This window comes from Dryobates pubescens, chromosome 22 (genome assembly GCF_014839835.1).
Source record: "Dryobates pubescens isolate bDryPub1 chromosome 22, bDryPub1.pri, whole genome shotgun sequence".
Classification (NCBI taxonomy): Eukaryota; Metazoa; Chordata; class Aves; order Piciformes; family Picidae; genus Dryobates; species Dryobates pubescens.
The window spans coordinates 14761520-14778451 of NC_071633.1; the positions used below are offsets into that span (position 1 = coordinate 14761520).

A 16932-nucleotide genomic window follows, 5' to 3' on the forward strand; every position below is an offset into this window, starting at 1 on the left:
GAGGAGGAGGCAAAAAAAAAAACACCCCACAGGCTGTTGAGCTCTTTCTCTCCCTCCCCCTAAATAATAGACCTATTACTGTCCCCAAACCTCGTTCCCCCCTCCTCCTGCTCTCCCTCCCCTTCCCTTTCCCCACCCCCTGAGAAGAATTGGTCACTGCCACAGCTGTGTGAGGGAGAAAAATATATATTCTATTCCCCAAGAGAAGCTGCCCTTCTGAGTTGGGCTTGTGGGCTTGGACAAAACCTCATTGTGTCCTTTATCTGCCCCGCAGAGAATGGGCCCACAGTGCGGCCCTGGCAGGAGCTGGGTGGATGGTGAACTGTGCTCACATCACTGTAACTTCATTTAGATACTGTCCCTTTGGTTGTCTTCTTCCCCCCCATCCCCCTCCTCCTCCCTCTCCCTCTCCCTCTCCTCCTCTCCACCCCCAACCCCCCCCCCCCCCTTAGGGACATTGTGAGGGTTTGTGGCCACATCTGGAGAGGAAAACACAACTGGATCCTTCCCACCCCCAGCACCACCACCACACCTCCCAGGGCTGGAAGGCTTGGAGGGGGCAGCTGGGGAGGGGAGAGGGTTGGGGGGTGGGTGGGTTGGAGGGTGAGGGTTGAGTGGAAGGGGGTGGGGAAAAGTCGAGTTCAGGGAGGGGGAAAAGGTCCTTTGTAGGGGGGCTCAGGGGAGTATTGGGGGGGAAAAGTCCTTTGTAGGGGGGCTCAGGGGAGTATTGGGGGGGAAAAGTCCTTTGTAGGGGGGCTCAGGGGAGTATTGGGGGGAAAAAGTCCTTTGTAGGGGGGGCTCAGGGGAGTATTGGGTGGGAAAAGTCCTTTCTAGGGGGGAAGCAGTGGGGCTTGGGGTGGAAAAAGTCCTTTTTAGGGGGGAACCAGTGGGAGTTTGGGTGGAAAAAGTCCTTTTTAGGGGGGAACCAATGAGGTTGGGGGGAGAAGCAATGGGGTTTGGGTGGAAAAAGTCCACTTTAGGGGGGATCAGGGGAGTTTTAGGTGGGAAAAGTCCTTTCTAGGGGGGAACCAATGGGGTTGGGGGGAGAAGCAACGGGGTTTGGGGTGGAAAAAGTCCATTTTAGGGGGGAACCAATGGGGCTTGGGGTGGAAAATGTCCATTTTAGGGGAGAACCAATGAGGATGGGGGGAGAAGCAATGGGGTTTGGGTGGAAAAAGGCCATTTTAGGGAGAACCAGTGGGGGTTTGGGTGGAAAAAGTCCTTTTTAGGGGGGAACCAATGGGGCTTGGGGTGGAAAAAGTCCTTTTTAGGGGGGAGCAGTGGGAGTTTGGGTGGAAAAAGTCCTTTTTAGGGGAGAACCAATGAGGTTGGGGGGAGAAGCAATGGGGTTTGGGGTGGCAAAAGTCCATTTTAGGGGAGAACCAGTGGAGTTTGGATGGGAAAAGTCCTTTTCAAGGGAGAACCAATGGGGTCTGGGGGAGAACCCACGAGGTTTGGGGTGGAAAAGGTCTATTTTAGGAGGAACTGGTGGGGTTTGGGGTGAAAGGAAGTCCTTTTTAGGGGAGAACCAGTGGGTATCTGGATGAAAAAGTCCACTTTAAGGGGGAACCAATGGGGGTTGGGTGGAAAAAGTCCATTCTAGGGGGAACCAGTGGAGTTTTGGGTGGAAAAAGTCCTTTTTAGGGGAGAACCAGTGGGGGTTTGGGTGGAAAAAGCCCATTTTAGGGGGGATCAGTGGAGTTTTAGGTGGAAAAAAGTCCTTTCAAAGGGGGAACCAGTGGGGTTTGGGGTAGAAAAAGTCCATTTTAGGAGGAACTTGTGGGCTTTTGGGTGAAAAAAAGTCTATTTTAGGGGGGAACCAGTGGAGTTTGGGTGGGAAAAGTCCATTTTAAGAGGGAACCAGTGGAGTTTGGGGTGGAAAAAAGTCCATTTTAGGGGGGAACCACTGGGTGTTTGGGGAGGGGAGGTGATTTATCCTGGGTTTGGAGGGTGAGGGTCAACTCTAAGGGTGTTGTGGGGGGAAAAAGTCAATTTCAAGTGAGAACCAGTGGGGGTTTGGTTGGGAAAAGCCCATTTTAGGGGAGAACCAGCGGGGTTTGGGGGGTTGTGATGATTTCTGCTGGGTTTGGAGAGTGAGAGTCAACTCTGAGAGCTTCATGCTGGTGGCAAAAGTCCATTTTAGGGGGGCAGACAGTGAGGTGTTGGGGAGAGTGATGCTTTATGGTTGGTTTGGGGAGCAAAGATCACCTCTGAGGGTGTCCTGCTGGTGGCAAAAGTCGACTTTGGGGGTAACCAGTGGGGGGGTTTGGGGGGATATTGGGGCTGGTTCTCCCTGCTGGGGGGGAAAAGTCTATTTTAGGGGGGAACTAGTGGGGGTCTGAGCAGGGAAAATGATTTATGGTTGGTTGGGAGAGCAAAGGTCACCTCCAAGGGCGTCTTGCTGGTGGCAAAAGTCAGTTTTAGGGGCTTTTTGGGGGGGGGGGATATTGGGGCTGGCTCTCCCTGCTGGTGGAAGGAGGATGAGGAGGAGGAATGGGAGGAGGAGGAGGCCTGGGAGGAGGAGGAGCTGGAAAGTGGAGGGCGGGCAGGGAGGGAGGGAGGGAGGAGCAGCGGGCAGCAGCCCAAGTTTGGGGGTAGCGCTCGGAGGTGCTCGGCGGAGGCCGATGGGCAGCGGGCGGCTGCGCTCGGCGCCGGGAGCGGCTCCGGGACCCCGCCGGGGGTGCGGCAAAGCTTGGGGGTGCTGAAGGGGACGGCGGTGGAACGGCTCCCCCCTGGGCCAGCCCGGAGGGATGCCCCGTGGCAAGCAAGGGGACTAGTCCGGCAACCTGGTGCATGGCCCAGCTATGGAGGTGGTGGACGAGACGGAGGCTCTGCAGCGCTTCTTTGAAGGTAAGGGGGAAGGGGATGGGGGGGAGGGGGGAGGAGCGGAGGGGTCCCTCGTTCTAGCCCAGTCGTCTCCCAGCGCCGTCCCCCGGGTGGCCTCTGAGCCCCCCGTCCCCCGACCCCCAGGGCACAGCAGGCACCTTGTCCAGCGGCGGGCTGGCAGCAGCTTGCCCGACGGCTGCAGGTCTGCATGCCCTGCTGCACCCACGGGTGCCAGGCTTGGAGCTGCCGGCAGCTGCGCGGTGCCTTGTGCCCTCACCTGCCGCCACCCCAGCCAGCACCCCGGGGTGGCCCTCGCCGGCCCTGCGGCGTGTGGGTCGCAGATGTCAGCGCTCCTGGCCGCCCTCTGTGCCTGTCCCGTGAGCCCCGGCCGCTGGGCACCGGTGCGCTGGCAGCAGGCGGGGTGCCCCGCTGGGCAACCTTCCCTCTCGCCTCTGGAAGATCCTCCAGCGGTGGTGGGCAGCAGCAGACCCCAAGCCGCCCCTCGGGGCAGTGTCTGGAGGGCCGGTGCTGGCCAGCCACAGCCTGGACCCCTTCGGGCACCACGTGTCCGTGGACGGAGTCTCCCTTCCCACCGCTGCACAGCCAAGGTGGACAAGAGGTTTGCAAACGGCATTTGGCCTCTCCAGGGCTGCTGGCGGCAGCTGAGGGCTCGGCGGGGCCGGACCGTGCGGCTGGGGAGGTGTTGGGACCCCCCCGTAGCCTTTGTTGTCCCTCCCCGGCCGGGTGTTGCTTGTCCCGGGGCTGGCTTTGTTGAGGCTCTTTGCCCTTCCTCCTTGACCAGATCCTCGCTTCTCTTTTCTCCTCATGGTCTTTGTTCCTCCCTTGCTGGGGCTGCACCCCCAGCCCACGTCCCCCCGGTTCTCCGGTGGGCTTGGCTGTGCCCCTCGGTGCGGGCACGCAGAAGTGTCAGGACTCGCCCTGCCGGGCTCCCTTGTGCCGCCGGCTCCCGCGGCTGGGGGGTGGCAGAGCTGGGCTCTGGTGGGGCGGAGGGGTCAGCTCAGGAGCTCAGACCCCTTCCAGCCTCTCCGTGGTGCCACTGGGCAGCCAGCTGCCGGCCCGGGGCTGGCTGGGGTGGCAGGGCAGTGTGGCTGCCGTGGCTTCGGCTCGGTGGAAGGACTTCCCCCCGGGGAGGAAAGCAAAGGGGCACCACAAACAGAGGATGCTGTTGACAGTAAACAGAGGCTCAGGCTGCTCTCTTCTCACTTTCCCCTCTCCCGGCAGCCCTGGGGTGCCTCAGTAAAGCATCTCCTGATCTTCAAAGGGAAGAGCATCCCCTGCTTGCTCCAGCGGTGAGCCTGGATTCCCAGGAGCAGCAGGATTAGTGAGGATGGGAAGCCTCCCCACACAGCCCCCTCAGCACATGCTCCCAGCCTCCTGGCTTCCCCTCAGCCTCCAGGGGGTTGGGTTTGGTTTTAGGCTTTCACTTGGCTCGATCTCCTAAAGTCCTGTCCAGCCACCTCCTGTCCTCAGGGCACCAAGCACCTCCTGTCCTCAGGGCACCAAGCACCTCCTGTCCTCAGGGCACCAAGCACCTCCTGTCCTCAGGGCACCAAGCACCTCCTGCCCAGCACCCTGACCTTATGCACAGGCTTCAGCTCTCTGGCTCTCCGCTTGGAGAAGTGGAACTTCTCTCCCCAGAGCATCTTGTCAGAGGGTAGAAGGTTTCTGTCTTCTTCTGACAGTCCTCCTGGGTGCTGTGGGGTGAGCCTGCTGGAGCAGGGGGTTGGACAAGATGACCTCAAGGCCCCTGACAACCTCAACTGCTCTGGGAGTCTTTTTCCTTCTTCCCTTTTTTATCTTCTTGTCTTTGTCTTCCTTTCTTCCTTCCTGTCTTCCCCCTTCTCCTCCTCTCTTCCCCCTTCTCCTCCTCTCTTCCCCCTTCTTCTCCTCCTCTCTTCCCCCTTCTTCTCCTCCTCTCTTCCCCCTTCTTCTCCTCCTCTCTTCCCCCTTCTTCTCCTCCTCTCTTCCCCCTTCTTCTCCTCCTCTCTTCCCCCTTCTTCTCCTCCTCTCTTCCCCCTTCTTCTCCTCCTCTCTTCCCCCTTCTTCTCCTCCTCTCTTCCCCCTTCTTCTCCTCCTCTCTTCCCCCTTCTTCTCCTCCTCTCTTCCCCCTTCTTCTCCTCCTCTCTTCCCCCTTCTTCTCCTCCTCTCTTCCCCCTTCTTCTCCTCCTCTCTTCCCCCTTCTTCTCCTCCTCTCTTCCCCCTTCTTCTCCTCCTCTCTTCCCCCTTCTCCCCCCTTCTTTTCCATTACAACCACCTTGTCCCAGCACAATCCAAGAGGGAACCTGAGGTGAAGGACATTTCTCAGCCTCTGCTGGTTGCTGCCCTGGATCACTTCTGTTGCAGCCCTGGCTCAGCCTCATTGCTGTTGTGGAGCCCAGCATGGGCTGTGAGGTGCCTTGGGGGTGGCATTGAGGAGCATCTCTTACAGTGCAGCATGTTGGGAGCAAGAGGAGGAAGTTCCAGCAGGAAAGGCTCTTGCTCAATTCACTCCCCAGGATCAGGGAGTCACAGAATGGGTTGGGTTGGAAGGAACCCTGGAGGGTCATCCTGTCCAACCCCCCTGCCCTCAGCAGCTAGAGCAGGTTGCTGAGGGCTCCAGCAAGTTTGACCTTGCCAGGGTGGCAGGGATGGGGAGCTCTGGGCAAGCTGCTCCAGTGGCTCCCCAGCCTCCTTGTGAAGAACTTCTTCACAGCTGCTTTGCTTCTGAGCTCCCTTGAAGGGTGGTGCTCTGAAGGAGGAGGTGGCCAGACTCATCCTCTGCTGTTTGGGAGTGAAGGGTTTGGTGCCTTCAGCTTGCAGCAGGGAGCTGGACTTGCCCTGGAACCTTCCTGACCTGAAGAATCAATGGGCTGTGGGGGTGTGACCTGGTGGGGAGCAGGAGCTCTGTTCAAGTTGATTCATAGAAGGCTTTCCCCACCACCCCATCACCTCTTTGAGAGCCTTCTGGAGCTGATTCCCTTCTTGGAGGGGGACACATTCAAACCACATTGGTGTAGGTGACCTCTGAGGACCCTTCCAACCTAAGCCCTTCTGATTTTGTTCTTCTCACCAAACCCCTGCATGGTTGGGGTTGGAAAGGGACCTGGAAATCATCCCCTCCATCCCCCTTGCTGGAGCAAGCTTGCCCAGGATCTCAGCTCACCTCTTTGAGCAGCTCATAGATCATCTCCTCACCAAGTGGAGACTTTACACCAAAGAATTTGGTTGGGTTTCTTCCCTCCTATCTCCACTTGAAACCTCTGAATAAGTTGGGGATTCCCTTTCCCTTGCCTCAGCTCTGCCCAGGGCCTGAGCCTGCCCTGCAGCCCCTGCCCTGCAGAGTAAATCCCTTGGGGCCTGTGCACCACTCAGTAGTTCAAAGTGTCAGAGGAGGATTAGCTGGCCTCTTCTCACAGACTTTTGGGGAGTGGGGGCTGTGCTGGGCTCAGGAGGGGGCTGCTGGCTCTGCTGCTTCTCAAATCCTGGCATTGGGTTGGCCCCAGCAGCAGTGCTGCAGAGCCAGGCTTGGTTCTGGGGAGCAAGAGCTTGCAAGGGTTGAGACCTCACTGCAGAGCCAGGCTTGGTTCTGGGGAGCAAGAGCTTGCAAGGGTTCAGATCTCACTGCAGAGCCAGGCTTGGTTCTGGGGAGCAAGAGCTTGCAAGGGTTCAGATCTCACTGCAGAGCCAGGCTTGGCTTTGGGGAGCAAGAGCTTGCAAGGGTTCAGATCTCACTGCAGAGCCAGGCTTGGTTCTGGGGAGCAAGAGCTTGCAGGGGTTCAGATCTCACTGCAGAGCCAGGCTTGGCTTTGGGGAGCAAGAGCTTGCAGGGGTTCAGATCTCACTGCAGAGCCAGGCTTGGCTTTGGGGAGCAAGAGCTTGCAAGGGTTCAGGTCTCACTGCAGAGCCAGGCTTGGCTTTGGGGAGCAAGAGCTTGCAGGGGTTCAGATCTTACTGCAGAGCCAGGCTTGGCTTTGGGGAGCAAGAGCTTGCAAGGGTTCAGGTCTCACTGCAGAGCCAGGCTTGGCTTTGGGGAGCAAGAGCTTGCAGGGGTTCAGATCTCACTGCAGAGCCAGGCTTGGCTTTGGGGAGCAAGAGCTTGCAAGGGTTCAGGTCTCACTGCAGAGCCAGGCTTGGTTCTGGGGAGCAAGAGCTTGCAAGGGTTGAGACCTCACTGCAGAGCCAGGCTTGGCTTTGGGGAGCAAGAGCTTGCAGGGGTTCAGATCTCACTGCAGAGCCAGGCTTGGTTCTGGGGAGCAAGAGCTTGCAAGGGTTCAGGTCTCACTGCAGAGCCAGGCTTGGCTTTGGGGAGCAAGAGCTTGAGACCTCACTGCCTGCCTCTGGCTTTCCCAGCTGCAGGAGCTGGAGCTTTGTTTTCATGCAGAGGGCTCTCAGGATTTGCTGGGGCAGCACAGCCTGGCTTCCCTGGAATGTGGTTGTCTGCTCTTGGAGATGTGAGACCTGTGGGGATGAAGGAGCAGCAGAGTGATGTGTTTGGGCATCACAGATCACAGAACTGTTTGGGTTGGGAAAGACCTTTCAGATCTTGGGTGGAGCCCAACCCTTAAGCCAGCCCTGCCAGGGCAGCACCACACAGCAGCACAGCTCCAGGGCTTTGAAAGCCCTCCAAGGATGGAGACTCCACCACTGCCCTGGGCAGTGCTCCAGACCCCTCCCCAGCTTTGTTGCCCTTCTCTGGACACATCCAAGTGTCTCAAAGTCCTTCTTAAATTGAAGGGCCCAGGACTGGGTTGAAAGCACCTCCAAAGGCCATGCAGTCCAACTCCCCTGTGGTCAGCAGGGACAGCTTCAACTCGACCTCACTCCAGGATGGGACCTGATGCTCAGCTAGGATCTTGCCCAGCATGAGCCTGGCAGGCACTATGGCCTCTGAGTGTCCTCAAGGTGGACCTAACCAGCCTTAGGAAGACCACCACTGCTCACCACCAAAGCTGGGGAGGGGTCTGGAGCACAGCCCTGGGAGGAGAGGCTGAGGGAGCTGGGGTTGCTTAGCCTGCAGAAGAGGAGGCTCAGGGGAGACCTTCTTGCTCTCTACAACTCCCTGAAGGGAGGCTGTAGCCAGGTGGGGGTTGGTCTCTTCTCCCAGGCACCCAGCACCAGAACAAGAGGCCACAGTCTCAAGCTGTGCCAGGGGAGATTTAGGCTGGAGGTGAGGAGAAAGTTCTTCAGAGAGGAGTAATTGGCCATGGGAATGTGCTGCCCAGGGAGGTGGTGGAGTCCCCATCCCTGGAGGTGTTTAGAAAGGGACTGGATGGGGTGCTGGGTGCCATGGTTGAGTTTCTCAGATGGTGTTGGGTGATAGGTTGGGCTGGATGATCTCTGAGGTCTTTTCCAACCTGGTTAATTCTGTTCTGTTCTATTCTATTCTGCTCTACTCTACTCTATTCTGTTCCATCCCACTCCATCCCATCCCATCCCATCCCATCCCAAAGGCCTTTCCCAACCTGGTTATTCTCTTCTCTTCCATTCCCCTCTTCCCTTTGTGGGCAGCACAGCTGGCAAAGAGCTCTGCTGGTGCCCAGCCCCATCCTGCAGAGGGCTATGAGCTGAGGCTGAAGGGCTGGGAGGCAGGGAGCAGGGCTGGGAGCGGGGGGAGAGGGGAGGGCTGGGGGGCAAAGGGAGCTGGCTTGAGCCTCTCTGGGGGGTGTTTTTTTTGGGGGGGGGGAGGGAGTGCTTCACCCAGAACCTTTGTGTTTGGTATCAAAGGGAAAGGAGGGAGTGGAAGAAGGCTGACCCTTGGCTGGCATCCTGGCTAGAAACCTTTACCTTCCTCCCTGGCGTAAGGGAAACGCTTACGGCACGGCTCAGCTATTTGGGATCCCTCTCTGCTGCCTAATTTATGAGATAAGAGGCTGCTCAAGAATGCACAGGGAGAAAAGATGTGAGAGAGAGGGCTTGGGGAAGGGGGGGGTAGGGGTGGGAGAGATGGGGGCAGGGTTGGCTGATGGCTGAAGGGAGGGAAAGGCAAGGAACGGAGCAGGGAGGGGAGGGGGAGAAACCATAACCCGAGCTGGGAAGAGGATTTGGGGCCCTGGGGAAGTTGGTTGAAGGGAATTAGGAAGAAATTCTTGCCAGGGAGGGTGGGGAGGCACTGGAACAGGTTGTGGATGTCCCCTGCCTGGAGGTCTTCAAGGCCCTTGAGCAGCTTGGGCTGGTGGGAGGTGCATGGCAGGGGGGGGTTGGAATTGGGTGATCTTGAAGGGTCTCTTTCAAGCCACTCTGTGCCTCTGTGGCAGGGGGTTTCAAGGAAGGGAGGCAGAAGGGTTGGAGGTTCTCCCCAAGCCACAAGTGGAGCACAGGGAAGCAGGGCTGGCTGTGCATGGCAGGGTTGGGTTGGAACTGGGTGATCTTGAAGGGTCTCTTCCAAGCCACTCTGTGCCTCTGTGGCAGGGGGTTGCAAGGAAGGGAGGCAGAAGGGTTGGAGGTTCTCCCCAAGCCACAAGCAAGTGGAGCACAGGGAAGCAGGGCTGGCTGTGCATGGCAGGGTTGGAACTGGGTGGTCTTGAAGGGTCTCTTTCTGTGCCTCTGTGGCAGGGGGTTTCAAGGAGGGGAGGCAGAAGGTTGGAGGTTCTCCCCAAGCCACAGGCAGGTGGAGCACAGGGAAGCAGGGCTGGCTGGCTGTGCAGGCATGGTGCTGGAGGGGTCCCAGGAGCCCCCAAGCTGGAGCAGCAGGGCAGCAGAAGTGGTTGTGGCAGTGAATTGTTTTGCCCAGGGCAGGTGGTGATGGCAGTGGTGGCTTCCTTGGTGCAACTTCTCCACTGGAAGGCTCTCAAGCAAGAGCTGTGTTGGACCAGCAGGCAGCAGCATGCACTGGGGGTCCTCAGCCCCAGGTCCAGCCCTGAACCATCCCACTCTTGGGCCTCTTCATGAAGCTCTCTGCACCTTTTACCCAGGGCTGTGTCCCCTCAGCCACCTTAACTGCCTGGTGGTGGCCACCTTGACCTGCATGGCCTCAAGAAGGGAAGGCTCCCAGGAGACCTAATTGTGGCCTTCCAGGGTCTGCAGGGGGCTACAGGAAAGCTGGAGAGGGACTTTTGAGGGTGTCAGGGAGGGATAGGACTGGAGGGGGGATGGAGCACAACTAGAAATTGGATGTGAGGAAGAAATTGTTCCCCATGAGGGTGGTGAGAGCCTGGCACAGGCTGCCCAGGGAGGTGGTGGAAGCCTCAGCCCTGGAGGTGTTTGCAGCCAGGCTGGAGGTGGCTGTGAGCAACCTGCTGCAGTGTGAGGTGTCCCTGGGCATGGCAGCAGGGTTGGAGCTGGCTGAGCCTTGAGCTCCCTTCCAACCCTAACAGTTCTGTGATTCTAAGCTGCCCCAGGGGAGCTTTAGGTTGGCCAGCAGAAGAAACTTCCTCCCTGGAAGGGTTCTGAAAGCCTGGCACAGGCTGCCCAGAGGGGGGTGGTGGTTGAATCCCCATCCCTGGAGGGGTTTAAAAGAGGCAAAGCTGTGGTGCTGAGGGCCAGGGTTTAGCCCCAGCCTTGGCAGAGCTGGAGGATTGGTTGGGCTGGCTGATCTCAAAGGGCTTTGCCACACCAAACAATTCCATGGCTCTGTGGTGGTGTGGCATGGAGCACTTGCTGGAGGTCAGTTGAAAAGGGTCACCCTGAAGGGTCTGGGCCAGCAAGCCAAGCCCCCTTCACCCTGGCATGAGGAGATGCCAAAGGCTGAGGCAAAGAGCTGGCCCCAGGACTTCCTGGCTCTGCACTGTGGCCACCCTGCTGCACCTTGGCCACCCCAAGTGGGGCTCTGTGTGTGTCCACAGCAGGGTTTGGGGCTGGATGGGGACAAGCAGAGGAGGGCTCCACTGGTGAAACTATCAGTGGTGCAAAAGAGTGAAGCCATGAGCTTAAAGGAGCAGGAGCAATGGTGGTGAGAAACATTCCTGAGCTGGGAGCTGCTGCTGCTGACCCCTCCTGTGAGTTCCAGCCTGGGGCTTATGCTGATCCTTGGGGATAGTCCCAGGTTCTGCCAGGCAGGAGGTTGGAGGATGGTGGGAAAAGAGGCACAGAGGAAAAGGAGGCTGCTTTGGGCTCTCCCCAGCTGCTGAGCAGGGTGGAAGGGACAGTGGTGGATCCTGGAGAGCAGCCCTGAGGTGTGGAGCAGAGGCTGTGGTGTCTGTGGTGGTGCTGGCTGCTGGGCAGTGGCACACAGAGCAGCTGCCCCAAGCATCTGCCTGGGCTTGGCAAGCAGCTCCAGCAGATCCCAGGATGCAGCATGGGGGCTGGAAGGGAGCTCTGGAGCTCAGCCAGCCCCAGCCCCCTGCCCCAGCAGGGCACCCCCAGCAGCTTGCCCAGCAGCACAGTGCCCAGGGGGGGTTGCCAGCTCTCCACACCAGGACACTCCACAACCTCTCTGGGCAGCCTGCTCCAGGCCTCCAGCACCCTCACCCCAAACAACTTTCTCCTCAGCTTCAGAGGCAACCTCCTGCCTGCCACTTTGTGCCCTCTGCCCCTTGGCCTGGCCCTGGGCACCACTCAGCAGAGTCTGGCCCCAGCCTCTTGCTCCCCACAGCTTCTTTAGCTCTTGCTGAGCATTGCTCAGCTGCCCTCTGGGGCTGCTCTTCTGCAGGCTCCACAGCCCCAGGGCTCTCAGCCTTTGCTGCTCACAGAGCTGCTCCAGGCCCCTCAGCACCTTCAGAGCCTGCCCTGGGCTCTCTCCAGCAGCTCCCAGTCTCTCTTGAGCTGGGGAGCCCAGAGCTGGAGACGACAGTCCATGTGGAGCAGGGCAGAGCAGGTCAGAGCATCTCATTCCTTCCAGGGCGATGCAGGAGCAGCTGCTCTGGAGCTGGGCTTCACTCTCCCTCTTCACCCTCTGCCTGGGCAGTGAGTGCCTGCTCCTTCACAGCCCAGAGGGGCCCCCCCAGCTCTGCCCCCCTGCTGCAGGGAGGCATTTCCCCACTGGAGCTGCTTGCTGTGGGCAGTGAGCAGGGCAGGGGCTGCGGGAGGGCTGCGTGGGGAAGCGGAGCCCTGACCCTGGCGCGGGTCGCCGCGGGCGCTCGGCGCCTGGGCACAGCCCTGGGGAGGAGCAGGGCCTGGGGGACAGGGTGGCTTGGCAGGGGTGACAGTCACTGCAGGGAGCCTAGCTGGTGCTGTGGGGAAGGGTAAGAGGCTTTGTGTGGAGCTGTGTGGCGCCTGGGGCTAGCCCGTGACAGAGTGGGCCTGGGGAAGCTGGTACAGCCCTAACGCATGACCTCCCCTCCTGGTAATCCCCTGGCAGCCCCACATCCCAGCATGGAGCAGCAGCCTCCCAGCCTCCTCCCAGCCTCCTCCTGGGCCCTCCCACTTCTGTCCCAAAGGGAACAGAAAAAGCAGCCAGCAGCAAAGCCCCTGGGACCCGGAGAAGCTGAGGCAGGCAGCGCCATGCCAGAGGGAGGGCAGAGCAGGGGCGCAGCAGGAGCCTGAGAGCTGCTCTCACCATGCTCAGGATGCACTGGATCCCAGCAGGTAACAGCCAGGAGCCTCCAACCCTGCCCCAGGGCTCAGCTTCCTTTCCTCCTCTGCTTCTCCTCAGCTCTCTTCCCCAGGTGGTTGTTGTAGCTGCTTCTCCCTTCCCTGCCTGCTGTTGCAAGCTGCTTCTGGCCACCCAGCTTTGGGTGCCAGCTGCTGGCCAGCAGGTGCCCTCAAGGAGAGCTGGCAAGCTGAGGATGCTGGCGAGGCCAGCTCCATCCTGCAGTGCTGAGCAAAGGAGGGAAGAGAGGGGAAATGTCCCCCTGAGCTCATGAGCAGTGGTCTGCAGAGCTTGGCTGAGGGGCAGTGAGGAAGAAGATGAAATCTCCATCCTGAGCCCCCCCCGCCCTGCAGTGCTGAGCCCCCTCACCTGCAGTGCTGAGCCCCCTCACCCTGCAGTGCTGAGCCCCCTCACCCTGCAGTGCTGAGCCCCCTCACCCTGCAGTGCTGAGCCCCCTCACCTGCAGTGCTGAGCCCCTCACCCTGCAGTGCTGAGCCCCCTCACCCTGCAGTGCTGAGCCCCCTCACCCTGCAGTGCTGAGCCCCCTCACCCTGCAGTGCTGAGCCCCCTCACCCTGCAGTGCTGAGCCCCCTCACCCTGCAGTGCTGAGCCCCCCTCACCCTGCAGTGCTGAGCCCCCCTCACCCTGCAGTGCTGAGCCCCCCTCACCCTGCAGTGCTGAGCCCCCTCACCCTGCAGTGCTGAGCCCCCTCACCCTGCAGTGCTGAGCCCCCCTCACCCTGCAGTGCTGAGCCCCCTCACCCTGCAGTGCTGAGCCCCCTCACCCTGCAGTGCTGAGCCCCCCTCACCCTGCAGTGCTGAGCCCCCCTCACCCTGCAGTGCTGAGCCCCCCTCACCCTGCAGTGCTGAGCCCCCTCACCCTGCAGTGCTGAGCCCCCCTCACCCTGCAGTGCTGAGCCCCCTCACCTGCAGTGCTGAGCCCCCCTCACCCTGCAGTGCTGAGCCCCCTCACCCTGCAGTGCTGAGCCCCCTCACCCTGCAGTGCTGGGGGCAGCTCTGGAGTCCTCAGCACAGGCAGGGAGCTGTTGGAGCAGGGCCAGAGGAGGGCACAGCAGTGATGGCAGAGCTGGAAGCCCTCTGCTCTGAGGCCAGGCTGGCAGAGTTGGAGAGGAGAAGGCTCCAGGGAGACCTTCTGGTGGCCTTTGAGTGCTTCAAGGAGCTGAGGAGAAAGCTGGGGACAGAGTTTGGAGCAGGGCCCTTTGTGCCAGGACGAGGGCTGATGGTGTGGAGCTGACAGAAAGGTGTTTGGACTGGAGAGAAGGGAGAGAGTTCTGCCCCTGAGGGTGGTGAGAGCCTGTGCCAGGCTGCCCAGAGAGAGCTGGGAGCTGCCCCAGCCCTGGCACCACTGCAGCTCAGGGTGGTTGGGGGGCTCTGAGCAGCCTGCTGGGGTTGCTGACTGCAGGGGAGGGGTTGGACTGGGTGACCTCCAACGGTGCCTTCAAGCCAAACCATTCCATGCTTCCATCCTGTGATGCCACCAGGAGGTCCCCAGAGTCCTGAGCCCTTTGTCAGCTCTTGAGGCCAGGGGCAGCTCAGAGCAGCCTGCTGCTCCCAGCAGCATCCTGTGCCTGTGCTGCTCCTTCCCTGGGCTCTGCCCTTCTCTCCCCACTTTCCCCAGACTCCTTTTTCTTGCCTCTCCTGGGGGGGGGGAGGCACAGGAGCCATCTAGCTGGAGGGAGGCCAGAGGGCTGTTGGTAGGAGGGTGGATCCCTGAAGGCATCTGATAAGGGCAGGGCTGTGGCTGAGGCAGTGACGTGAGCACAGCCCCACAGAGCCTCTGCTGGGATGGACAGCCTGGGAGAGGGGGGGAGGAGGGGATTGCTCTTCCCCAGCTTGGTGTCCTGGGAGCAATGCCTGGCCAGGCAGCAGGGGAAAGTGTGCCAGGGGAAGTTCAGGCTGGAGGGCAGGAGAAAGTTCTTCCCAGAGAGAGTTGGTGGCCCTTGGGATGTGCTGCCCGGGGAGGTGGTGGAGTCCCCAGCCCTGGGGGTGCTCAGACAAGGACTGGATGTGGCCCTTGGAGCCATGGCTCAGCTGTCAGGAGGTGCTGGGGGGCAGGTTGGACTTGCTGAGCTCTGAGCTCTTGTCCAGCCTGATGGATTGTGTGCTTCTAGGCCAGGCAGCAGGATGGGGCTTGGGAGGAAGGGGAACCCAGAGAGGTGACCACCAGGGCAGGCTGGGAGGGAGTCAGGCTGGAGAGGTGAGCCCCAGCTGATGGCAGCAGGCACCCTGGGGGCTCAGAGCTGCAGCTGCCTGGGCTGGGGCAGGGCAAGGGCTGCTCCCTGGGCTGGGGATGGGAGAGGCTGCTCCAGGAGGAGCCTGAGTGCAGTGCTGGGTGGGAAGGGTTGCACTGAATCCAAACATGCTGGAGGTTGGGAGGGAGCTCTGGAGACCACCCAGCCCCCTGCCCCAGCAGGGCACCCCCAGCAGCTTGCCCAGCAGCACAGTGCCCAGGGGGGGTTGCCAGCTCTCCACACAAGGACACTCCACAACCTCTCTGGGCAGCCTGCTCCAGGCCTCCAGCACCCTCCCCCCAAACAACTTTCTCCTCAGCTTCAGAGGCAACCTCCTGCCTGCCACTTTGTGCCCTCTGCCCCTTGGCCTGGCCCTGGGCACCACTCAGCAGAGTCTGGCCCCAGCCTCTTGCCCCCCACAGCTCCTTTAGCTCTTGCTGAGCATTGCTCAGCTGCCCTCTGGGGCTGCTCTTCTGCAGGCTCCACAGCCCCAGGGCTCTCAGCCTTTGCTCCTCACAGAGCTGCTCCAGGCCCCTCAGCATCTTCAGAGCCTCCCCTGGGCTCTGTCCAGCAGTCCCCAGGCTCTCTGGATGTGGTGCTGAGGGCCATGGTTTGGTGGTGCCCTGGCAGAGCTGGGTTAAGGGTTGCTCTTCAAGGTCTCTTCCAACCAAGACACTTCCATGGAGCTTCTGACCCTGTGATCCCACAGCAGTGCTGCAGGTCCTTGCCCTTCCTTGTCTGCTGCCCACAGAGGGTCCTAGCCCCTGGCTTGGCATCTCTCCAGCCTCTGCTGGGGATCTCCTTTGCCAGCTGGGGCTGGCATTGGTTGGGCAGAGCTTGGCAGAGCCTGCTGGGCAACCCCTTTGCCTCTTCCCAGTTGTGTTGCTGACTGGCTCTGGACTTTGGCCTCTCTGATAAGAAGCCCCATGAGCTAAATGTGCCTGGGGAATCATTAACCAGCCTGGGCCTTGCCAGGGGACAGGGGAGCACCTGTGCCTGGGGACACAAACAGGAGCAGCCTTGTGGCCAGTGGGCTTGAGCTGGATGCCTCTCCCATGCACCAGCCTCCAGCTGCCCCAGGGCAGCTTTAGCTTGGCCATGAGGAACAATTTCTTGCCCTTGAGGGTTGGCAAAGCCTGGCCCAGGGCAGTGGTGGAGTCCCCATCCCTGCAGGGGTTTCCAAGCCCTGGAGCTGTGGTGCTGAGGGCTGTGGCTTGGTGGTGCCCTGGCAGTGAGCCTTGAAGGGCTTTTCCAGCCCAAATGATTCCATGGCTCTGTCACCTCAGGAGGCTCAGGGTGCCAGATCAGGTCTGATTTTTTCTTACCCAAGGAGGAGAAGGCAGACACTGGTGGGGAGGAGGCAGGGAGGCAGACCTGAGGATGGGTGTGGAACAGGTAGGAAGGGTATGGAGACAGAGGCTGGGTTCCCAGAAGAGCTGGAACCTCATTCCTGCAACCTGCCTGTCTGCTCTGGGGGCTAGGGGCAGAGGGAGTGCAGAGCTGCTCCTTCCTGCTTGCAACCCTGGGGGAGCAGAGGGGACCCCAAGAGCACAACCAACATCCCTTGGTCTCTGAAGGTTCACTTCCAGCTCTGGGCTACTCAGTTGAGGAAAGATGTTGAGGTGCTGGAAGGTGGCCAGAGAAGGGCAACCAAGCTGGGGAGGGGTCTGGAGCACAGCCCTGGGAGGAGAGGCTGAGGGAGCTGGGGTTGCTTAGCCTGCAGAAGAGGAGGCTCAGGGGAGTCCTCATTGCTCTCTCCAGCTCCCTGAAGGGAGGTTGTAGCCAGGTGGGGGTTGGTCTCTTCTCCCAGGCACCCAGCACCAGAACAAGAGGCCACAGTCTCAAGCTGTGCCAGGGGAGGTTCAGGCTGGAGGTGAGGAGAAAGTTCTTCCCAGACAGAGAGATTGGCCATGGGAATGTGCTGCCCAGGGAGGTGGTGGAGTCCCCAGCCCTGGAGGTGTTTAGGAAGAGCCTGGATGAGGCACTTGGTGCCATGGTTGAGTTGATTAGGTGGGTGCTGGGTGGTAGGTTGGGCTGGATGATCTCTGAGGTCTTTTCAAACCTGGTTAATTCTATTCCATCCCATCCCATCCCATCCCATCCCCTCAGCTTGCCTCTGCCCACACTGCCTGCCCACCAGCTCCCACTGATGATGGCTGCTTCTAACCTGCTGTGCTGATGACTGCTGGCAGTCTCACATCAGGCAGGAACCCAACCACCTTATCACCCTGCTTGATCTTGGCTTATCTCCTCTGTTAGGACAGGCAAAGGTTAGGGACATTGGTTCCACAGAGCACCACAGAGTGAGCTTTGACTTTATTGGGCCATGGAGCTTGGAAGCTGCAGGTTCTGAGGGCCACAGTTGGCTTTGTTGGCCATGGAGCTTGGA

At 60.1% G+C, this 16932-nt stretch overlaps 1 protein-coding gene across 1 annotated transcript in view; it reads left to right on the forward strand.

Moving 5' to 3' along the window:
• Nucleotides 1–2597: 2597 nt before the first annotated feature.
• MYRF (myelin regulatory factor) overlaps nucleotides 2598–16932 on the forward strand; it is an 84152-nt gene continuing 69817 nt past the window's right edge. Inside the window, 1 exon segment of the mRNA XM_054171968.1 lies at nucleotides 2598–2850. Within this exon segment, the coding sequence (XP_054027943.1) occupies nucleotides 2805–2850 (46 nt within the window). The 5' untranslated portion in view covers nucleotides 2598–2804.